Source organism: Tribolium madens, unplaced genomic scaffold (genome assembly GCF_015345945.1).
Source record: "Tribolium madens isolate multiple individuals breed KSU strain unplaced genomic scaffold, Tmad_KSU_1.1 Scaffold_20;HRSCAF=117;Tcas5.2_LG4, whole genome shotgun sequence".
Classification (NCBI taxonomy): domain Eukaryota; kingdom Metazoa; phylum Arthropoda; class Insecta; order Coleoptera; family Tenebrionidae; genus Tribolium; species Tribolium madens.
The window spans coordinates 5109849-5135538 of record NW_025400985.1 but is presented as its reverse complement, the minus strand read 5'-3'; the positions used below and the strand labels follow the sequence as shown (position 1 = coordinate 5135538).

Below are 25690 nucleotides of genomic sequence, written 5' to 3'. Positions count from 1 at the left end.
GGGGCTTTATCTCCTTTTCATTTTCCTGGAATGTAAGGTCAGTCAAGGCAACTAGAGAAATGCAGTGTTTTAATAAGTAGAAAAATATATACAAAATAAAATAAAATACAACGCTACTGTAAAAAATCTTATTAGTATTCGTTCATAACTACTAATTAGTGTATACAATTACACTACAAACTTAACGAAATGAAATAAACATTTGAACTTCTTGGTGTGAAAATGATAGCAAATATCCACTAAAATGAGTTTATTAGTGTGCTTAACGCGTGACTGATTCACGTGGCGGTGGACTGCGATATTTGGCCCGAATGTGTAAAAATTTGGAAGCACTAGCAGGCCGTTCTGGACTATCTCTGGTTACGATTTTCACCTGGCATGGGTCATGACGTAACAGGAAGTGGTCCAGTGTGTCCCATCCTCCTCCCACACGTACCATCATGTGTCGCCCTTTCAACAACTAAACCACAACTCACTCAACTTTCATTAAAAAAAGAAGACAAAACTTACTCTGATAAACACACTCTTGCCCGCGATATTATACTTCCCTTCGCCGACTTTTCTCACGTTCAACCTCGAACACTTCCCGTTCGCACAATTGCAATTTCTTTGCATCAGCCTCGCCGCTAATTGTACTTTCCTGTCGAGTTCCGTCGTGGCGTCTCCAGCGCCAGTATCAATCTCCAAGTCGGGGTCTTCGCCGCTGCCTCTCGACCACTCGTCTTCGGTGTTGTCGCTGGGGACGCCGTCGCTGGCACCACTCAGCGATATTTTCTCTGGTTTGGGGCGCTCGGGGAGGAGCACCATGCGGGGCCCCGTGTCCCACCGGTCGTAAGCAGCGGCTGATATGGCATTTGCCGACTGGCTATGACGCATTTTGAGATCGGACGGTTCGGAGGCTTGGAATTGCCATGAAAGAAGAGAACTTAAGGCCGAATCGGTCGAATTGTTCTGTTCTTCTTCGGCGATTTCTTTCTCGAGTTGGATGAGACCGGGCGGCTCGACGCCGAAACGGGTGGCAAGGCGGGCCACTTCGAGGAGGCACAGGATCACGTTCCGGGGATGGTTGTGAAGGACTAAGCAAAATAATTAATTTCGACAATAATTTTATACATACATACAGGGTGTTTCACGTAATTTTACGAGGCCTGCGCCTGTAAGATGCAATCAATAATACATATTCCGATACGAACTCTATTACAAATTTTGAAAAATTGGATAATCTTCTCTAATTTGTTCACCCTTTCAAAAATTACAACGTTTTTAGTTAATTAGTGATTAAGATGGATAAACTACAATCATATTCATGCCGTCTCTTGATAGAACAAATGATAATTGTTTCTGAAAAAGTGCAGTTTATGACTATTAATGAAACAGTGATAAGTTTGACAACTACTGTCATGGGTTTCCAAAAATTAAATAATTAAATGTGTATTTGTTGTATCTACTGATTTGTGAATTTTGTACCTTTGGGTGCGTATATTAGGCGCAAGCCTCGTAAAGTTATGTGGAACACTCTGTATACCTATACAGTATGTCCTCGGAATGAGTTTACAAGAGGAAACAAATTTTTATCTTTGATTTTACGCCAAAACTGCAAAGGAAAAAAAGTTTTTGCTGTAAGTACTTGAAACCAGCAAATCTGTAATTAAAATTTCATTATTCTAACTCAGTAGAAAAAAAAGTTCATTTTTCTTTTGATTTTAGACTTAGAATAATTTTTCTCTGCTTTTTAAAGTCCTATCACATTGGCGGTTTTATTATTTTGACAATGATGTTACTTTGACAAATGAGTTTACACAAGTTAAATAACAAAAATGTTTGTGAAAAACATATTTTTAATAAACAGCAACTCAAAGAAACAGCTTTAAGGTAAAAACCAGTCATTTTTAACAAGAACTATCATTATTTAATTAATAAATTATTTGTCAAAGTGACATATAGTTGTCAAATAATTAAAACCGCCAATGTGATAAGACTTAAAAAGCAGAGAAAAATTATTCTATAGTGTGTTTTTTTTGAACGAAGTAAGTGGCATCAGCATCGGCCGACCCATTTACACAATAGAATTTTTAGAATTGTGTAAAATTGATTGCCTATTGTAGAGGGGTAATTTTAAAAACGAAGAAAATTTCCAATGTTATTTGTTTTTTAGCATTTTATTATAAATTAGTGTCTACAAATTCAATTAAGAACAAGAACAACATTTGATGAATCTTTCCTTTTCCTTGGTGGCGATTTCACTGCATGAGTTTCTTCCATTTCCTTAATGGTGTGTCAAACCAATGTCTTACCAATTCCCGCTACTTCAGACACCCTTTTTACCATTTCAGTTTTGGTGAGCGCTTCATTCTGCTCTCTAAATTTCACGTAGATATTATGTATCATTATTTTCTGACCACTACTAACTGGCTTTCCCCTGGAATTTTTTTTACAACAGAACCAAGTTGTTGCTCTGTTATTATACTACACCAAAATGCTGAAGTCCTGCACCAACAAACGACACTTAACTTAAAGAATTATGACATATTTCAAAAATAATGTCAAAGATTAGAGATTTTTAAAAATTATTTGGTAATTATAGTTCAATGTAAATAAGGCTTGTCACGTGGTGCAAAATAGAGCAACCTGATTTGTCAATTTTAGTCCCTATCTCCCGCAACGCTTCGTTCTTTAAAAAAAAATAAAGTCCAAAATCAAGAGAAAAATGAACTTTTCTTTCTACTGAGTTAGAATAATAAACTTTTCATAACAGATTTGCTGGTTTGAAGTAAAGCAAAAACTTTTTTTCCTTTGCAGTTTTGGCGTAAAATCAAAGATAATTTTTTTCCCAAGTCCAAAATCAAAATTCACTGAATCAGAATATTAAGTACAGATTTGTTCGTTTCATGTGAAGCAAAAAATGTTTTTCCATCGCAGTTTGGCCTAAAATCAAAGATAAAAAAAATTTTCCTCTTGTAAACTCAATCCGGGACATAATGTAGATCGATTTTATATTGAGATCGGATAAAGCACAAGGGGTAATGCCATTACCACCGAGGTTTGTATGCTATTTTATTCACAATCACATTATTTTTAATCAAAAATTTGAATAAAATAAAATTATAACAAATTTAATTCAGAACAAACATTTCAGAAATGTCAAAAAACATCGAAATGATGTGTGAATCTGATATTAAAATTGTTGAAATGGAGTAGTGCGCTCTCCCAGAAGTAAGAAAAACTGCTACAGAAGCAATTGAATACTAATTTAGCAAAATATTATGCGTAACTTGACAATTTGAAAGAAAAAATTCCCGGTATTTTTGTAATCTTAACTTTGGCAATCCTGCATATTACCGGCCAAGAGAAGTAATGTTATTACTCCTCATGAGATATAATGACACGTTTCCCAACATTTAAAAAGTTAGTAATCAGCAAGTAATAAAATAAATAATTACTTACCTAGATCGTCACTTTCAAAGAGCAAGTTTTCGTGTACCCCCAGTGACCGGCAAAACTTAATGAAATTTTCCATGTTGTCCCGCGAGAAAAAACTTCGACGCATCGCTTTCTCGAAACATTTTCCCCTCACTGTCGGTAGAGGCTACGGAGCGAAATAATTCGTAACTAATCCAATTAATAAGTTTCATTGAATTACTTACGCCTTTAGCATGACCTGTATCAATAGCGTACTTGGCCTTATCGCAAATCACTTGTGCTAAATGACATAATACTACTCCGTTGTCTAGATCGCTTAGGAAGTTGTTTCTGTTAACATTGACATCTGGAACAAAAAGAAATGTTAAATCATTCAGCACCCATAATGCAATTTTTCTGCTTTGATAACGATTTCATTAATCAAGCGTGGTTCCCACCAACTAATCAATTTTGACTGTTTTTCAAAAGTGGTTTGATAATGTGCGAAGAAGCGTTTTTGTTAAGAATGAAAGTGAATAAGTGATTGGTCCAAAAGCGTATCGCAGTTCTAACAATTAAACAAAACCATTAGAGTTTTCGGGGTCGAATTCATGTAACTGCAATTTTATAGAACTTAAATTTCAGTTTTGGATTTCTTCAAATACCATTTGCTATGAACTAGATAGTAACCAGTATGCCTTTTATAGCACTTGGAAACATTTGTTTATTAAGCACACCAGTGTTAAAAATCTCGTTTCGTCTAGAATTTCACCTTTGATCTTTGTTGATCTTTCGCTCGTTATGATCTCCCGTGGCTGCTGTAAAATCGACAATAATTGATCGATTATCTTCCCGTTTTGGGATAATTATCGTCAAAAAGAGCACAAGTGGCTACTTAAACAAGTCCGTGTAAATAAGTTGAAACACTTGTATTTTTTTTTTGCTCGAGTGGATTCCGTTTGATGTTTCGCGGCGGATCCCACCCACGAACTGGTATTATTGTCTGTGCACATCAGAAAAGCCTTGTCACATGCAAATTTCGCCATAAATTTCCAACAAAAAGTGTTATTAAAGACACTTCAACAATGCGATAACGATCCCACGTTCAGTTTTCTCAGCTTTCCATCAATTTGTCATGGCGTTTCAATAGATATACCACCCACAATATCAATATTATTACTTATTACTGGTACTCTTATCCTGGGAACTGCCACACGAGATTGATTTGTGCGATTAAATTGAGCGATTCTGCTCCAGGCTGGCGGATTTGTTCCGGTTGTTTTTCCGTTTGTGTTACCGGAATATTAGCACTTTCTATGAATAGACTACCGCGCAATTACCAAGTGATCCATCTTGTGTAATAGTATGTAGATAATGGTTTCTCCTAAGCTGGAGGCGCAGCCGTTTTCATTACCGCCATTGCCGGAAAACGTGATTTCTTATTTTTTTAACACCGTAAAATACGCGATACATGAACCGTTCAACAATGTTGACCCTAACACACGAAACGAGGGCAACTCTACCGTCCACCAATTTAAAGAAATTAGTCGCCGGAGTCAATTAATTGAGTCTTTGACCCTTCCAATCGAATTAAATTAAACTCAATTAGGACAAGTAGATGCATTTGATGGCAAACACGACATCAAATCAATGCAATTACCACTAATAGACGCAAAAAACACTCATCAAAACCACACCCTATACTTCTCGCGGTGCAACCACGGACATCTTTTCAAGAAAAGATAACGTCGCACTTGATGAATGCCAACTTTTGTTTTCCTTTCTGATGAATGAGGAGACTTGGAGCGTTTAGATAAAATACGAGGATGAGTGTGGTGCAACACGTAACATACGCATTGATAATGTAAACAGCAGCGGCAATAGTTCTTCTGTACTGGCACACAGTTAAAACATTCTCTCGATGAATATTAATGTCGGTTCTTCTGATCGCGACACGGCCCTCTGCTTCCAAGTAACACCGATTGACAGTTATGAATGTCCAGGCGACACCGCTCCTCAACACTTACTTGCTCGAATATTCTTGCACAACTTGCATCCGGGATGCAAATCAACGAGTGAATTGGGTGTTTGAATCGAGAAAAAGTGGTAAACTGGCGATGAAAATAAGAGTTGTAAGGGCTGGATCAAGGCACACTTGAGAATCGATTCGAAAGAGATTGAGGAGAGGTAAAAAAGGGGAAAGATTGTGCTGAGCTTATATTAAGTGGAACTAGTTGGACATGTGTTAAGGGTCAGGGAAAAAAGACTTAAATACTGTTGAGAAAAATACTTTATACTTTGTAAAGGAATTATCTTTAAAGAAGTATTCTTTCAGGACATGTTGTTTAAATGAACTCTTTAATTGTTTTAGTACGCAGTTTCAGCCATTAAACTTAACTAATAAAGTAATAATAATTGATTTTAAAGGAAAAGGTATTTCAAGATTTACTCACTCGTATTATCAATGTTGATGAATGATGATCCGGAAGAATGTCCAATTTTTTTATAAACTCATATTTAGATATAAAAATTTTGATTGTTATTAAATAACACATTTGTCCCGATTTAAGGACCAATACACCTAAGTGTGCAATTTTTTGAGATTTCCATTTGCAGCGAAAACAAAGTACAGGGTGATTCTTAAATAGACCGACAAAATTTTATCCTTGGTGGTATTAAATGAGAACATGTTGGAAAAAATATTAAAAAAATTCTTTGTTTAACCGTTCTAAAAAGAAAATTTATTCAAGATAGTATTAGCACAGGTAGTGAAAACCATGGTAAAATGTAGGAGGTTCGGTCCCTAAAAAATATAAAGGTAAAAAGGGAACAGATTGTCTCTATTTATCATTGGGAAGCTTTGACAAAATTTCATCGATCTATTTAATTATCAGCCTGTATATTTCAAGTTAAAGTTTTCTTTTTGTTGTCATTTCAAATGTGATCATTGTGAAAAAACTCATTTGAAAGTAGAAATAAACTGCTCCACAGAAGTTAAGGAAGTCGTATTATTTTTACAACAAACAAATTTTATTCTTTTAAGCATTGTGTAATCCACCAAAAACAAAAAAGAAAAAAATATCGCCTTTATGACACTTTTAATTATTTTTTTTTATAATTTATTAATTTCATTAATTATTGTAATTATTGCACACTTCCTTAACTTTTGTGTAGCAGTATACTTAAAAATCGCTTATAATGACCAAATTAACTATTAATTTTGCTTGAATATATTTTTTTATGTTTGCAGAGAATAAAAGAGCTCTCAAAGTAATTCATACAAAAAAAATTGCAATTAACACAAAACAATAAAATAATATGTTAATTATTAGATTAGGGCCCAAAACCTGTTTTTTGTTTTTTTGTCAATATTTTTGTCAATATTTTGCATCCTATTAATGTACTCTTATCATGAAGGGTGCGCTAGAACTCGCGGCCCAGAGAAAAATGCCATGTATATAAGATAAGATACCGGAAACATGGAAAAAAATTTCTAACGGTCAAAAAATTTATTTTTGACATTTGACATTTTTTTATGTCTATTTAATGATACTGATGATCTTGTATGTTTTTTTTTTACAATTATTTAGTAAAGGTACAAAAATTTTGTCAATAAAAGCCACAAATAACATTAAACAGAGTTACAATTTAGGATGCAGCTTCCTTGTTTCCTCTTTTAATAGGCTGTAGCAAAAAAACTTGAAGAATTATTTTTCCAACAGAAATAAATAGTCAAAGTGCAAAATTTAAATTCTCATAACTTTGAAATTTTTACAGATAACATTTTTTCTATGTTCCTTGTATTTTACCTTACATGGCATTTTTATCTGGGGCGCGAGTTCTGGCGCAGCATGTATTAAAGTTTTTATACAGAAATATTAGTAGGTAATACCTACTTTTTGGTGTTCTGGAATAATTTTATTATAATTATTTTTATTAATGTCCTGATTTTGAATCTTTTGAAATTGGTCACCTTAGGTTGCATATCTTTTTATACAGAAATATTAGTAGGTAATACCTACTTTTTGGTGTTCTGGAATAATTTTATTATAATTATTTTTATTAATGTCCTGATTTTGAATCTTTTGAAATTGGTCACCTTAGGTTGCATATCTTTTCAAATTTCTATATAAAATGAAAAATTAACGTAATGTACAATGGCGAGCATAAAATTTTGGTAGGTAATGTCATTTTGAAACTTCATCTTTTTGTTAAAAAAAGTAGTTGTGTAATTTTGACAAAAGAGTATATTAGGGAATGACATTGACTACTAAAATTTAATGCTCGCCATTGTACACATGAGCACTAAAATTATTCTTTTACAGTCACGTGGTTATTCTCGTTCTGTTGACTCGAATAATAAACTCCATATTTGTGATAAAATCAAGTTTAGTGCCGTGTTATAATACTATTCCTAAATCAGACTTTTATTATTTTATGAAAAAGATAAAGTTTATTAACGCTTCCATTAAAGTTGAGTGCACTTTTACAAGACATAAGTAAATCAATTTTCGTTTAGAGCTCGATTTTGGAGAGAATATTTTTTTGCAAATAGCACACCAGAATTGAAGAAAAAAATTAATTTTAGACATGATTTATGATTTACAGAGCTTTTCACTAAGTAACATTGATGAGGAAAAACAAAAAAACTGAGTTAATCGGAAAATAGAAAAATCGAATTAATTTTAAGACATAAAGAAGTCATTTTAACCATGTGAAAAGTTTACTTAAGAAATTATCGGCAAGAGAGTTTTATTAAAATTTAATTTCTGATAGTTTTGTTTAATTTTTGGCTTGTTTTAAGAAAAGTTTTCTGTGAAACTGACACTTTTCATTTTAGTATCTACACAGCTACGTTTGCACACTATTAATAACAAAAATATTTGAATGCTGCAAAACTGAAAGTGGTGGTAAATGCATACCTTTAAAAACATAAAATTACCATATCAGTTCCACCTACTCGTAACTGACCTTCCACACAGCCTCATTTTTGTAATTCCGAAAAGCATACGATAATTCACACACAAAAACCTGTCACATCTTGAATTATGTCAAGTGTTACATGTATGTTCCGGCCAATAAAGATCCTGTCCGTCCGGTGTACCGGTTTTAGTCTTCGGTCCAGTTACAATCGACATGGAAAAACTAGCGTGAACCATGCAAACACATTGACCCAATCCTGTCGCAAATTACTACAAAATCGACATTCACGATCTGTTGTCCCCTTAAGGCCAAAATTTTCATAATTGCATTCACTGTCAGTTAAATAAAATAACTCAATAAAAATGATCCGCGAAAAAATTTAAGACAATAGAATTTATTTCTTCTTTCTCTCGACTTTCTCTTCAACAAACTATATAAATAAATAGCGCCTTACCTTATATGAATTTAAATTAAAGCGAATTGCACACGTTTCAAATGTTAAGGTTTTATTATTTGCAATTGATAACATTATGTCTGCTAAAGAAGGAATTCGGTATTTGAGCTAAACGTCGCTTATACCGGATGTGAAATGCGAAATTGACGAAATGGTGGATGCGCTGGTTTTTGAAACACCAATTTCAAAAAAATTCACAGTCAATTTTGTAAAGCCTTCAATCAGTTAAATGAGAGAAGCCACTGACCTAGGTGATAACAAACAAGCGCATCCGGATTGAAAATGTCGTATTTACTTGGACATCGTGTGTCGCATCCCAATGAGTATTTTATCTCAAGACATCACGCGTGTAACATTACGACGAATTAGTTTTAGTATTGTTAAATAAAATCGCTTCAGCTGCGTCAGAAACTTTTCATAATTTATAACATTTCGGCACGAAAACCGCATCCTCGACCGATTGATTTGTGTTATTTCACAGGAATAAAGCTCGAAAGGTGGGTCAACCCTAGTTGGGACGGTTTCTAATCTGCCCATCCTCAATACCCTTGTATGGATATCGGACGTGCACATCGCACCATGCTCCGCATGCTAGAATATATCAAACACGACTTGATGTCAAGAGCAAAGGTCGCGATTTCTTCACTGAAGAAAAGCGCTAGAAAATCTAGACGCGTTCGTGTAACAGCTAAAAGAATCTTTCGTTGTCTTTTTTGTGGTCATCTGCCTGTCGAGAGAATTTTGGGACCGGAAACACGACGGCGAAAGTGACGGAAATATGTAAATACGTTCACGCATCGCATAATAATCGGACCAATTTCAACCGGTCAACCGAAAAATTTGACGCGAATGGAAACCTGAAACGTGCAATTTTGAAAAATCGCGACCTGTGGGTCACAAGAGGCGTAAATTGGGACATGGGCATTCACGGCTGATTGAACAAGCGTTAATTAAATGTAAACACGGGACCGGATTAGCTTCACCGGAAGCCCCAATAAATAATTCGGATGACACACTTTACAAAAAAAAAATTAAAAAATTCTACAGTGGAACTACACTACTCCAAAAAATTAAAGGAAAAAAAAATCCCAAATTTTTTGGTGATTTTTGAAAGACTGTAATTCATTTAAAAATGGTCATCGGGATTTTTTTTTAGTTAAGTCAATGCATAGGCCGGACAGCATGTTCATTCACCTTTACTTCGCTTTTTTCATATTTTTTTTACATCAATTTGTCTCTGAGATATCTGACTTTAAATTAAAAAAGATCCTTTTTAACAATCCTATTTTTAACAGATTTAAAGCAAGTTTAAGCCTTGTTGAGTCTAATTCGAAGAATAAAATGTTGTATTCAACTTGTTTGGGTGTAAATCGGACGCTTTAGTCCACCTCATGGAATAAACACGCAAAAGGTGTTGCTAACAAGAAAAGTTCCACTTTTTTTTAATTATTTTGGGTTAAACAATGTTATCAATTTTTATTAAGTACACGAAAAAAATTTCTTTATTCAAAAATTAATCAGTATTGTTTCTTGGATTTTTTTACAAGTTTAAAAAAATCTAAAACATGTTTTTGAATTTGTTTTTTAAAATTAAGCAGTATTGTTTCTTGAATGTTTTTACAAAGTTTCAAAAAAAAAACAAATAAAATTGTTCTAATGCAAATTGTTCGAAAACAAATTGTTCTTTTTTTCATTTTGACGAAGATTAGACAATATTTGGAAATATAATGTGCAATTGTTCCTTTAATTCTTTTGCAAAACTGATCAATCGGTCCGAGAAAACGGTTGGATCGATCGATGTAAAAATTAGCAGGGCTGTGGGGGATACATTGAGCTGTAAAAACTCCTAAAAACATTAGTCTCCCCATCAATATTAGTGAATACGTGGTAGATTTACTAAAACAACGCAAAAAGTTACTTTTTTCTCTTTCCTTTAGATCAATGTCGAGTTGGAAAAAAAAAAATGTTTTTTTAAAAATTATAAAAGGATCTTGTAAGACATTTATCCCAGTTTTTAACACTATTCTTATATTCTCTCTGTGGTCAATGATTGGTGAGGTATCGATGATCAAAGACAAAAGGATCCTTTTTCATTTAAAGTCAGATATCTTAGCGACAAATTGACGTAAAGAAAATATGAAAAAAGCGTATTAAAGGTGATCGAACATTTTATCCGGCCTATAAATTGACTTAACTAAAAAAAAACCGACGTCCGTAGACCAAAAACAAAAACAAGAAAATTTAGAATCTTTTTTCTCACGATATTACTTTGGATTGCGTGGTAACCGTAGCACAGAAAAAAAAATACCAAAAGATCTCAAAACTAGACACTTAAAGCTTCCAGATGGTTTTTTAAAAATCTAAATACGACAATTTGTAGATGAATTGCAGCCTTTAAAAACCACCAAAAAATTTGTGTTCCTTTAATTTTTGGGGGTAGTGTATTTAATTCGATGATTCTTTATTCTTTTTACGATGTGTGAATTTACCGGAAATAATGCAGGTATAAAATTACCGCAAGTTTAAACAATGCCAGCAATATCAGTTTATCTTAATATTTCTTGCACTAGTTATAATTAACATGCTCGTTATATAACAACGATATTCTCAATAGAGATATATTGCATACCGGGTGCGGTCTCACATATTCTGCAATTCTGCTGTTAATGATCCGGGGACGCCCCTTCTTTCCGCTACAGACTACATAATATAAGGCTTCCAAGTCTCGCAATTACCTACCGACCAATTTTTAAAATCCACTAAGCAATTTTATCAGAAATTGATTCTTTAACCGATTAAACTTGTCGCATAAATTCCCAAGTCGCGTGACTTAATTATTACATAACTAGGATCGTTTCTACATCGACCAAACTTGTTATAAATGTAGATATCGTCCGGAAAGACAAAATGTATTATCTATTCAATCTTGTCTCTTCGAGCCTTCGAGTTCTTTGGAATAGGGAGACTACAACATTTGCACCAACGTCTCGAGTGTCTGCGGGTCGAAGGTCATCTTGTAAAACAAAACCTGTCACATGGGCCCTCATACACTACTAACTTAACAGAATCCAGATGGGGATCGAATTACAACGCCTCTTCTGGAACATGTCACTCTTCTCGTTCATTTATTTCGAGTTAATGTGACAGTAAAGAGCAAAACCTTGATTATAGGACTAAAGTAACAATTAACTAATTGATTTTGTAATTGGGAAGTTGAGCAACGAAGTCCTGAAGGTCTGAACGATGCAGACAATAGACAACACACCCTTCGTTAGTCAGGAAATGGAGCAGTGCTCATTTCCTCTCACACTCTGAATACTTTCAACCATGTGGATATCACGATTATCAGCCGTAAAGTCGAGGTTTAAGAAATGAGGCTTTTAATAACAATCTTCATGTTTGTGCATTGTTTCGAATTATTAATGTGTGCAAAATGTTGACATTTATTAACAAAAAAATATATGTACTCGTATCAGGTGTTTACCATCTTTCCGCACCTTTAATATTTTTCTGTTATGCAAAAATTATTCACATGAAATAAAACAAGGCTAGTAATCGTTTACAAAAATGAAAACAGACAAAGTTTTTGTGGAAAATACAATTTTTTTACGACTCTACATGTGTGAAAGTGTGAGGTCAAGGGTTAAATGTGATATTGCCATTAATAAAGCTTAGGTAAACTATGGAAAGATTAGTTTGTGAATGTTAAGGTCATCGAGGTGTAGGTGACCAAAAACAATACTTTTAGTGACTTCAAGTGTCACATCCAAAAAACACTTTTTGGTCTCAGCTTAAGTACATCCAATTTTATAATTAGACCGGAAACTGAGGGTTAAGTAAGTAATATTTTGCGTCATTATGTCTATCTTGGACTCAATAAATGTTAATACAGCAGGTGCGTCTAAAGTCAACCACATTTCATCAAAAGGCATATTTCATTCTACCCTTCTTCTCTTCAGCACCGACACACCAAAATTAGACTTCTTTCGTCGAAACCTCTTTGAACATGGAATAAAATTGGATGTTCCTAACCTTCACAAATTGTGTTTTTTTTTTCAAGTTTTAAACAGTGAACAATTTAATGTTACTGAAAAAATGGATTAGCATTTATCGGTTCAATTTAGCTCCGATTAAACGCCTGATCTGTTTAAAAAATTCGCCGACTACCAATTTCCAAGATTCAAACTAAAATTGCCCATATTTAGCCTTATTTCAATCCATATTACGTTCGTCACGTCGATTATTTTTCCCACCCGGCTAATCGTGAAGCAAAAATAATAACATAACAGTAAAAACGATCCGAGAATAATTCTTTCGGAATATCATTGGCCTCTCGTCGTTTCATTATTCATGAATCGTATTTGCACTTTCAACGATAGGATCGTCGCACACCCAACAATAACGGCACTTTTTCCCATTTTCCCCAACATTTTCAATTTCCAAAGCGTCGCCGTGGGTACCGTAGTACGTAGTAAAACCCGGGATTTCATAATATGGTACCACACCTCCAGTCACTCACCTGGCTACGAACCCGCTCTTGAGGTTATCTCCAATATGAAATCACACTTCGTGACCAAAACATTGCGATTTGGGAATCGACAATTCGAAGACGAGCCCACATAATGACTCTCGGCAAATTGAAAGAAAAAAAAAAAGAGGAGTCAATTTGGCGATTTGTAATTTACATAAGGAAACCAGAGTACAACCCACGGATTATCTCAATCGCGACGAACCTATAATCTCTAAATCCTACATAATTATGGCAGTTGATGACTGGTTTTTTGTACGATTAGTAACTCACAAATCATAAAACGTCAATCGAGAGGAAACTGAAATCATTTTCAGGATGTGCCAGGTACCGTGTTCTATTTTAATATCGATTTCAATATTCGCAAAGTTTTTCACGTAGGAAACGGAATTTCAACGAGCACGATTTTATGATCTGGGAGTGATGACAGACCATAATTTTACTTGTTTCGTTCGTTTGCGGATTTTCTTCGAGGCGAAATGAATAAATAATGGCTACAACCTGAGTATTTTACCTTCACAGTCATGAGCTTTTGTAAACTGTTCGTTCATTTTTATTGTCGGTTTTTCATTTTGACAACAAGTATACAGTGTGTCCCCGGATAGGTGAAAGGACTCTAGCAAACGATAAAAAATTTTCGGTTTAAATTTTTATTTTTTGGGGTTTAGCCCTGCTTGGTTAAAGATTTCTAATTTTGAAAAAAGTATGCCTTGGAGATTTTCAAAAAAAAACACTAATTTTTGTAGACTAAAGTGCCTTTTATGTGGGAAATACGCCAAAAAATTATTAAGAAAAGTTGATTACAATCAACATTTAGGCCCATATAATTGCTTTTTATTAACAAAAACGTCAAAAATGTATTTAGTACTACCTAATAATAATCTAAATGTATTTTTTTATTCGTAATAAAAAAACTGCTAAAAATTAAATTCTTTGATTTGTGAATTAAAAAACATTAAAAAAATAAAAAAATATGGTTGGTCAATGATTTCGAAATTTGGTATCGGCCCTAGATGTTAAGATCCTGATTCTAAACAACTTTTCTTAAAAACTTTTTGTCGAATTTGCCATACAAAAACCACTATACAGGATGTGTCAGAACTCGCGCCCCAGAGAAAAATTTCAAGTAAAATAAGATACCAGGAACATGGAAAAAATGTTTAAAAAATTCAATCTCTCAAAAACTTTTGACATTTATTTTTTAACATTTGACATTCTTTTTATGTCTATTTAATGATACTAATGATCTCTTGTATATGTTTTTTTATAATTACTTAGTAAAGGTACAAAAATTTTGCTAATAAAAGCCACAAATAACATTACAATTTATCTTGTTTCCTCTTCTAATAGTCTGTAGCAAAAAAAAACTTGAAAAATTATTTTTCCAACAGAAATAAATAATCAAAGTGCAAAAGTTAAACTCTTATAACTTCAAAATTTTTACACAGAGTTTTTTTTAACATTTTTTTCCTTTCCATGTTTTTGTTATCTTACCTTACATGGCATTTTTCTCTGGGGCGCGAGTTCTGGCGCACCTGTATACTACATATAAAAAAAATAGTTTTTTTGAAAACTTCCAAGGCATACTTGAATTTTCAAAACTAAACTTATGATAGAAATTAGTCTTTAAGCAAGCACGGCTGAACCCTAAAATATGCAAATTTAAATCAATTTTTTCTTATCTTTTATACGAGTAGTCTTCTTTCTTTTTTTTTTTTTATTTTAACTAATGTAAAACTTTTGGAGGGTTTTGTAAGTGTAATTGCAATTTATCATCAATACTATTACTATTAAAAAAAAATATTCTTATTGAGTTAGAATCCGCCACTGTTGGATGCAGTGACAATTAATTTCCTTTCTTTGACACTTTTAACAAACATTTAAAGTTTAGGTGTTTATAAAAAAATATAATCCCCCACAGTTCCTCTGTTTTATTAAGTTTTCTAGCCTAATGCCTCTGTTACAATGTCAGTATTGTTTACTGAGACTTGTCAATTTCCAGCGTGATTAGTGTTTATAATTACCAAATAATTAGAAATTAATTTGAAGGAAAACAATCCGACTGCGAATTTATTGTTTGTTTACAATCTCCATATGAGCCTTCAGGCCACAAAACTGCAAAATTAAAATTTCTGTTACGTAACAATGTTTACGGAAATAATAATGCGAACTATATTTGAGATAATTCTTATGTTAATAATTGTCAAACGATTTCAATTTTTTTTTGTCAAGTCAGCAGTAAAAATGGCATCATTAAACTTTATTGCACAGCTTGATGTTTACAGCTTAGATAACCACCCACGTTAACCTTTGACGTCCATATAAATTAAATATTTTTAATAAAACAAAGTGCTCACATCCCGAACATAAAATTGAATTAAACATATGGACCGCAATGAACTAAAGGGCACTGATATAAACACTCAGTACGCCAATTATGTAGTAAATTATCTGTTAATGAAATAAGAACAGAGTGATTTGCTGTCTCGAGAAAACTTCCTTGTAATTACGTATTCGTTATGGGATGAACACGTGCTACTAGAATATTAAAACATGTGGGATTTATGTTAAAAACGGCTAATATTGTGACATTGCAATAATTAATTGATAAAATTCAATTTGTAATAATCATTGTGATTGTGACTCACTAACTATTTACAGAGAACCTTAAATGGGATAATCTCATCAATATTTGACATTTGACGCAAATTAGATACTTTGTTAAGCAGAGAAACTTATACCATCCAGGGATTAAAAATGTGAGAAAAGGGAATATTTAATCGTTGAATTTGTTTTAATTGAAAATCTCTCTTATTTTTTTTGCATTATTCCGATTTCATTTTCAACTCCCACGGTTTGAAACAAATATTTGTGAATGCAACAACGTATGCATAGAAAACTCTTCAAGCGAGTCAGACAATTGCAAATGATGACTCCGTTATTTCCCGTGAAAATTTTCAACGCGAAACAATTTCAACTGTCACCTAAAAATGCATCTTATCTGGAAAAACATTGGTTTAGCATGGTAGCCTTCCTTTTAGAGAATCCAGTCATGTAGTAAAAATAGTAATGATAGTGCAGAGGTGTATGTACCGAAGATTCGTATCGGGTGTTTGTTTACCAACAATATCATTAGTAAACAAAATCTTCAGTTTATTTTGTTTTCAGGTGAAGGTTTCAGGCACTTACCTAACGTTTTGTTCATCCAGTCGGCCAAATCTTCTTTCAGTGGGTCGAGTTGACGCATTTGAGCACTCATCATTCTTTCAGTATATTCTTCGGCGAATTCTTCGTCTGGTTCCAGACGATGAAATGAAGGGACCGACATGGGACCCCAACTGTTCCGGTTTATTGACACGTTTCGTCCCTGTGCCATTCTTGCTGAAACCGATATGTAATTTTATGCTTAATCGCGATTGCAAAATGCTAATTCGTTCAAAAATTGTGCATTTATGGGTGAAAATTATTGTTTCGTGTGGTAATATTTTAATGAACTTACAACACATTGAACATTTTCACTTGCGCTTTCGTTTTATTTATGACCCTTAGCAGAGTGCCAATACAATTTTACAATTGCATCAATACGAAACAGTTTGTTTCTGGGTCGGGTTATTATTTATGAAAATAAACGAACACGTAACGTTGATTTAAAACCAAGTTCTTTGTTTTCAATTAATTGGAAATGAAAAAATTCAGACGCCCCAGAGGAATAAAAGTTTCAATTTAATTGCTTCACTTTTACTAAACTATAATAGGATTAATCACCTTAAGTTGATTGAGGTAATAAAATTGCAATAATCCATGAAAGAGCACCAGTAATTAAAATAATTTATGGTTTATGAACGATAGAAGGTTAATTTGGGAAATATTGTACCTGGAGGGGGTTTATTTACCAAAAATTGTCGCACTAAATGGAAGGCATACAGAAGAAATGAATCAATTTATTTCCTTTTTGGGATCAAAATTTAACCATAAAGTTTCATATTTTTGGTGTTTTACGAGTGTTTGTTTAATTTAGAAAAAATAAATTCCAATTTGAACGTAAAGGAAAGTCACTAATAACACATTAAATACACAGGAAATGATATAATAACCTTTCAGCAATTTATCTTATTGTCAAACTAGTTGCCACTTAGTGTTACATTTCTCACAATGTTGTTTGTTAATTACTCTTATTCTTTGATTAATGATTGTCAAAAATTTAAAAGGTTCAAGGGTCACTCCTAGTTTTAAGACCAAGAAGTCAGCCTTCGAATTCATTTTAGAAATGAAAGCAAGACTTTATCAAAACAATAACAATTATTAACAATGTAAAGTAATAAGTGATTGTCGATATTCATTCCACGTGTTACATGATTGAAAATATTTGAAATTTTCCGTAAAATGTTGCAAATTATTTTCAAGATGTAGTTATGTAAGTAGTACGACAAATTTGGTAAAAGCACATCTTTTTCATCAATCAGATATGGTCTTAGACCATTAAACATATCACCATATCAAATTTTAATAAGCATAAAATTAAAATTGAAAAGCACACGATTATCTGCATTGTCATCTAAAAATTACATTAAAAACACCAACTTCCTGAAAATAGTAACATTTCAAACGCCAACTTTTAACAATAATTGTTTGTAATAAACGGTAATGAGATGAGATTGCTAATTAAAATGAAACATAAAAGACATACGGAAAGTTCATTAGAATTGTTGCGTTACGACTCAAGGAAAAAGATCGACAGATATTAAAATCAACAATTAAAACGTCTCTATAAAATAATTATTTAAATTGAGTGTAATCGTGTTAAATCATAAGATTATTACAAAGTTTCACGTTTTGACACGCGAATTACATCCATTATTTCAGTCGTGCCATAATTACATTCAGTATTACATTTTCTAAGCAAGGAATTAGAAAATGTCCAAGATTTCCTCGATTTACTTTTCCAACGGCTAGAACGAAAGTTGGACGACGAAAATGTCACAAAATACTAAAACAGCATTTGTTTTTTTTTTGAAGAGCTAAGTTCCGGAGTAGCCATTTGTAAAATTAATTAAAATGACAAAGTAATATTTAGGCCAATTTGTGGCGGTTGAAAATTTCAAAATTTTTAGTCCTTTAATTATTATTCTCGTGAATAAATTTCAGTCCTGTCGGCATAAAGTCAATAAATTACAATCCGTGTGTTTATTAATTTAAAATTTAAAATTATCGGATATAATTTCAGTATAGGATAATTACACATCACAGTATTTGAACTTTATACTCTACTTACTACTGGCAGTTAAATAGTAGTGTGAATAACGTTCTACCTAAACTAATTACGTAAATGTGCAGTTAGTCTAAGTATACATGCTGCGAAAATTGCATGTTACACCCATTTCAGATCGTCTTGCGGCCAATCCATTCACCCTCTTCAAAGTCAATTTCACAGTAAGCAACCAGTGGGTGCGGTATTCCATTTTCCGACCCTACTTCCGTTCTAGAATAATAACAAGCGTGTCCAAATTAAAATAATAAAGCCGACGACGATATTTTCGTCTAATTTTACCGCGTGTCTGTCGCATTTATAGAACAGATTTTGTATGTTTTGTATTTTAATTTCATTACCCTCAAGATGTCAGAGTCACTTTTTTCGTTTTATTAATCTTAAAATACATCATGTAAGAAAAAACCGTCTGAAACATTGCTCTCTCACAAGGATCTTGTTAAAACAGATGGAACAAACGTGAATCATTGATAACTTCGACGTGTTACATAACAATTGGAAATAAAATTAAAAGATTTGTTCCTTTTAAGTCGACGGCTTTGTTCGAACGGACCCGTTGAAGATTTATGATGACGGAAATATTTTCAATAGGAAAAAAAATTATCCTTGATCCTCTTTCAAAACAATATAACGTAATAATAACAACTTGAAAGGTCACGATTTCTTTATCAGATGGATAGGTAAAATCGAGGAATGCCACTCCATGCCATATCTGGTTTAGGGTTAAAATAATGGCGAAAATTTGTTGCCGCGCCTGAAGAATGTTGATTTAATTACGCGGATTGTTAAGAATGAAGAAGTCTTTGTGGCGGCATCATCTTTATAAGATCTGCGGTCTTAAACGGAGTGAGTTACAAAGGGCATGATTATATCATTTGGTGTGGTTATGAGGTTATGACTTACTCTAACAAGAGCATGTGGTCTGAGATTTGTTTTCTGTCAAATGCAATATAAAATTAACTGAGAATAACAAAAATCTACAAAAGCATTTAATTCAAAACTACTTTTTATCCCGATAAAGCGCCCCAAACATCTCTTTCGAATTAAACTAAAATTGTAAAAAATAAACTAAACCAAATTGCTATTTAACCTTAATAAAAAAGTTTTGTTTTTTCAATTTAGTTATAGATTAATAAATACTATAAATTTTGTATAGGCACTAGGTACCTTCTTTTGTGGAAGAATTTTATACTATTAATTCATAAAAAATAAGTGCTTCAATATCAAAATATTTTAGTTAAAAATAACCTGGAAAATTTTATCAGTTATTTTCATGCCTTATGTCAAAATATGATTAGGTTGTACGTATTTGAGTGATTTTTGTAGGATATTAGAATCTCTTTCAATTTGCAATGTAGCTACGGCTTTAAAATTTTGTATGCAACCAAAATTAACCATCCTCAATTGAACTAAATTATTTCCAAAGGGGCTGAACTTCCGGAACTATGAGAAAGCGCAAACTTTGTAATTTTAAATGGAAACCACCTATTTTTTTATTGCACTTTTGAATTTGCTTTTTCAAACTAAGTACCAGAGTTGTTGGTACTTCTCTGTAAATATTTTTCATGATTTTATTTTTATTTTTTATTTAATAACAGAAAGAGATTTTTATAACATCTTAAATGTTGATATGTGACTTTATTACAGATAATATTTTTAGTGAATATTTCTAAAACATTGTATTATCTTAAATTACTGTTTTTTATATCATCAAACTTAATAGGCTAATAAAACCCGGTTACATGATGATTTATGCAAATATTTGATATATCACATAAATCAAATTTCTAGCTAATTGAACATTTTTTCGAATACCTCTTAACAGATTCAATTAACGGCGAACTAAGTAAATAATTAATAATACCTAGAAATTATCTATTTTTCAACGGAGAGAATTTTCGTTAAAATGTAATTTCATATGTATTTTCAAACAGTAAGAATTGAATGTTTTGTATTTTAGAGCTTTAATTAATGAAATATATATTTTACTCCGTAAAACATTTGGAATTGAAAATAAATAGAACATTTATTGTAATGATGCTTATGAGAATGTTGTAAATACTGAATTTCAGATTGTATATAGAAAAAAATTCAAACAATATTTAGTATATACAAAAAAATCTTAAATGATTGGTAAATGTGAAACATAACTGGTGTTGATTTAAGACATAGTTTATGAAATTTACACCAAACTCTTGATATACGTTCATTAATAAACACCTTGTATATTTTTTATTTACTTTTACTTCAATGCTTGTAATAAAGAGAAATTTAATTAAGATAGAGATAAAACTTAATTAATGTCCACTTCTAATTACTATTTTGGAATAAAGATTGCATGTCAAATTTATGTTGCTCTTATTTTTTTACCTTTAGTAACCGTTTATTAAAATATACACAAACTATATTTTTTATTCATATTTCTAACAGTATACGATTTTAAGATAAACTATTACAATATAAATTTGCATTTTCCTTGCTGTTTTTAATGGTTCCTTGGAGAGAAAATGTAATAATAGTTACTCATTAATGCGTTTTCAATTTGTTTAAAAGCATATCACGGCGATATATTGTAAAACATTAGATACTTTCACTAAACCAAGAGTAAATTAAAAATTTAAATTTCAATTAAGTTTTAGTGTAAAAAGTAACGAGTTGTGCGTACAACCATACTTTAAAAACCCATTATGAACAACATTTGTGTACGTTAGGTTACATAAAAAGTAACATGAATAAGAAAATTGTTAATCTCGCTCACACAAAAACAAACTAGTTTCAATAACATGTAATATTTTTCTAGTAGTAGTAAATCAAAAGTGATTTCGTAACAAAGCTATAAAGTACGGTCATCAATAACATTTTAAATTAATTAACCGATTTTTGACATAAATAGTGACATTGGGTCAAGTCTATTGTATCGTTTAATTTCTCTTTGCTCCGGGCGCCTTTATAAATGATTCAATAAAAATTTGTAACAAAAAATGTTATTCTAGAATTGGTCCTTTGTTGAAGCTGAAATAACAGTGACATCCTTGTCATGTGTTTATTAACTTGCCCTAGATTTGTCGAAATATTTACAAACTTTGTAGGTATTTTGTAGTCATGGAATTTTGTATTTTTCAAAAATCGCAAATACTTGGTTAATTAGCTCGTTTCATGAATAATGCATTAGGTTGATTTAAAACAGAAACTTTATATTTTCGACAGGAGAATAGTCTTTTAGCGCAAATTTATTTCATTATTGTCGCATTCTATCAATCAGCACTTTCAATCCCAACACGACCATTTTAGGCCAAGTGAAGGTACAAATATGCAAATTTTGACTTAAAACGTTTATTGCCTGTATTGTCTTAATTACGAAACAAGCAATTCGCGGCATTTTTCAGCATAAATCCTGAAAAATTCAAGAATAATAGTTTCACACATTCAACAATAGCGTCTCTTTCAAATACAACTTAGACACGTTTTGTAAAGCCAGACTTTTCACACAACAAACATGTTCATTATCTCTCCAAGTCGATCTCTGATATTTCAGCGAATTGTTCTTTCATTAAATTGAACAACCCTATATGGAATTACAGAAAAAACCGCGGGGCCAGCAAGGTCTCCGATTTTTTATTTTTGCAAGTGTTCATTATCGGTAATTTTTTCAAGTGAATAAATTTCACAAAAATGAAAGTTATTCGTTTGGACAATACCGTTTTGAATTTTTATTAATTCAGAAGGCGGTTTCTAATGCAAAAGTTTCACTGTGGATGTTCAATAGAAACGAAATTATGACTTTTAATTGTAGGTTTAAATGATACTTATTTAACAGGTGAATGATGATTTTACGAATGCAGGAATGGCCTTTAATTAAGTTCAAGATATCTAATCAGACGTTGCTAAATTAATTTGTCAAATTAATTACCGTTTTAATGACGAGTTTTCTAGTTTAAGTCATTGCGAAATCATACATAATCTAATTCGCTTTTACTTGTTGCACTTTACCGATCCTCACCAACTTGAATATGAGACGATTAATTTAGACTAAAAGAAAGGCAATTATCAATTTGTGTTAATAAATTCACTAATTGTGGTAATCTTGAAAATATCTAGAGCATAAACGTGCACGCTCTTCCTATACAAAGCAAAAAAACAATAAAGAAAACATAACGAGCAATTTTATTAAATAATATATTGTCAACAATGATTTTGTAACTTTTTAATGGACCAAGCAAACCAATTATCTTGATCGCAATATTGAAATGACATTTCACATCAAACAAAGACTGTTTAGCATCAAATTTGAATTTAAGACGATCTGAGTCATCTTAAGTCGGTTTTATAATTTTTGCAATCGTGTCAATTATCAGATAGCAGTTCTTGTGCCTTTGTGTTTTTATAAAGTAGCTGTGTAACACACAATAGCGTCATTTCTTCGTTTTGATTGTGGTTTTACGGCGTGAAGTAGTAATTGTGTGACAGATGTTAGACTGTTTCGAATAGTGTAGTGAACAGATTTAAGTAAACAAACAAAAATTTTACATCAACAAGCAACGCTAGGAATTATAAAAGTACCACAAGTAAAATGATAATCAAATATTTATTAAATGAGTTGTTTGATAAGATTAAAAAACAAGTAAACTATTTATTTTTGAGACTGTTAGTTTTTATCTTGCCTCAGACGCAACCTTTTAAAGATTAATAAAGTAAACAAACATAAAATGCATCCATATATTTACAATAAATTCGTTTATGGCCAATTTTGTTTGAAATCGGCCAAAATTATACACTGCAAAATTTCCACTGAAGCTATTTCGTTAGTTGATTGAACTACAATGAAATGACGAAACGTACACCTACAATACTGTTAACTCGAATGCTAAATTAACAATTGATAAGGATTACAAAATTCAAGTTTTCATTGGAACTAATTCACAAGTGATAGGTGTTTTAATTCTCTGTATTTTACCACGACGACCATTTAAACACTTGTTAAAACATGAGTTCCATACGTAGATGCATTCATTTAGTCTTCAGATTAGTTCAATAATCTAAATCTTTGCTGATGTATTTGTTTATCGTTTTCAAATCTTTGAATAGTACATTTTTGGACACTGCTCGTTTTAGAAGTCGACAACGCTTTCGTCTCATTTTCAATAAATTTGGCTTAAACGCGAATTTAAAATCCATTTTAACTTTTATTGGAGGATTTTTGTGAAAATCGCAGTTGAAAAAGACCAGTTTTACATTTCGAATCAGCATTCCAAAAAAACATAAAGAACGCATAAATTAAGAAGCAGAAAAAAAATTCCCAGTATGTTATCTTTTTTAAAAAACGGAAACAGTAGTTTATCAATTTATCATATACCAGGTGAATAAAAAGTATGGAACCAAACGTTTTTTGCTTAAACTATTTATTTTTTGAAAAAACTAATTGATGAGTGATAAAGTACTATAAAAATGTGATGATTTAACAAGAATAAAATTTTTCGAAATTTTCTTTTGTTTTTGAGTTCTACAAAAAAAATATTTTTTTTAAATGGCAACCCACTATAAAATCAGTTTTCTCATAAAAGCTATACTCTAAGGATTACAACTATCTGCTTTATTTTAATTTTTTCAAAAAAAAATTTTCACATAAATTGCAATTTTGCCAAAAAAAAATCGCGTAACTCAAAAACAAAACAAAATTTCGTTCTGAAAATACGATCACATTTTTGATATTACTCTAATTTATATTAATTATTATTTTCTGGAGGCAAATGATCAAAAATAAAACCGCTTGGTTCCATACTTTATATTCACCCTGTATGTACTCGTATTTATTGTGAAATTGAAGTCTGAATTAAAATAAATATTTGGCGTTTATCTGAAATTGCATCCAAATATTTTATCAGTTATTGCAAGTATAAAATTTTGCACATCTCTTCGAAATTAGATTACCATTGCACAATTTGTTGGTTTAATTAAAGTAACAGAAAATTGTACGAGTATAAAGAAAAATGACTGACACTATTTTTCCTTGTTAAACGAATTAATTATGTAACAATACATTAATTTCAAAGGTGTCAGGAGATAAATAAACAACAAATCTACAAGTCCAGACAATTTAATCTCTAGTTAATAGACAGATTAATCATTATTATTTAAATTATTATAATTACAGTATGCAAATATATATTCGTTTAAAAGTAAATGTAGTCTAAGTATAGCTTTGCGGATTAAGTACCTTTTAGGAAACAATTTATTACAGAAGCTGATATTTAATTATTTCGTCACAATTTTTGGCCTTCTGCTAACATTGATATCAGTTAATGCCATAGATAAGATTTTTTAAAGAAAAAACGTGTTATCTTCATTTGCACATCTGTAGTTTTTAAATTTGGTAAATAAGCAAGGGTAATATTTAAAAACTTGTTACTGGTTTTATTTTCTTCTCAATATGTTTCATTCTAGTTTTAATAATTTCGTGTCTAGATAATAGAGACGAGGGCGTGATGTCAAGGGGTTGTGGAGGTTAATTAGTATTTCCCCTATATGTAACCGGTATGAATTAAAGCAACATACTTAATAATTAACTTTTATTGAAAAATGCAGTTAAAATTTCCAACAATTAAAATAGTTTTTGTTAATGACAGATTAAAGTAATTTATTTTAAATGTTACTTAATTTTCAAGTCATTAAAGTGTTTTTATCATTTATCAAGCAATAATTCATACCGAAGACACCTTTATATCTTTATGGTTTTTTTGAAGATGAAAGACTATAAAATTTAAAATTAAAAAAAGTGAAATATCCTACATCTACCTTTGTTGTTGACTCACACCACACCGCTTTTCAGGTACTTCTAGGAAGGTAATTAAACTAAATAAAATCCTACTTACCCCTCGTACAGGTAGACGACACTTTCGACAAATTCAACGTTTGTTACAAGTTTACCGCATCATTTGCTGCTCATAAAATAAAAATTCACTGTGACTTTAATTCATTAGATACTGTCACTGTCACTTAAAACGTCAAAATTTTAAAATTTCTATGACAGGATCTAGACGGCGAGACGAGAAAATTTAGAACATCACTATCCACCGGCGACTAGACACGCTGTGTGAGCGATGTTCAGTTGTTTCTACAGCAC

The 25690-nt window shown here is 31.8% G+C and overlaps 1 protein-coding gene across 1 annotated transcript; it reads right to left on the bottom strand.

Moving 5' to 3' along the window:
• Positions 1 to 52: 52 nt before the first annotated feature.
• On the bottom strand, positions 53 to 25690 carry LOC123004942 (GAS2-like protein 2). The gene is made up of 6 exons (XM_044398487.1): positions 25440 to 25690; positions 16494 to 16685; positions 3645 to 3766; positions 3445 to 3586; positions 511 to 1076; positions 53 to 460 (listed from the first exon to the last, which is right to left on the bottom strand). Exons 2-6 carry the CDS (start codon positions 16678 to 16680, stop codon positions 263 to 265), a joined length of 1215 nt encoding a protein of 404 aa, XP_044254422.1. The 5' UTR covers positions 16681 to 16685; positions 25440 to 25690; the 3' UTR covers positions 53 to 262.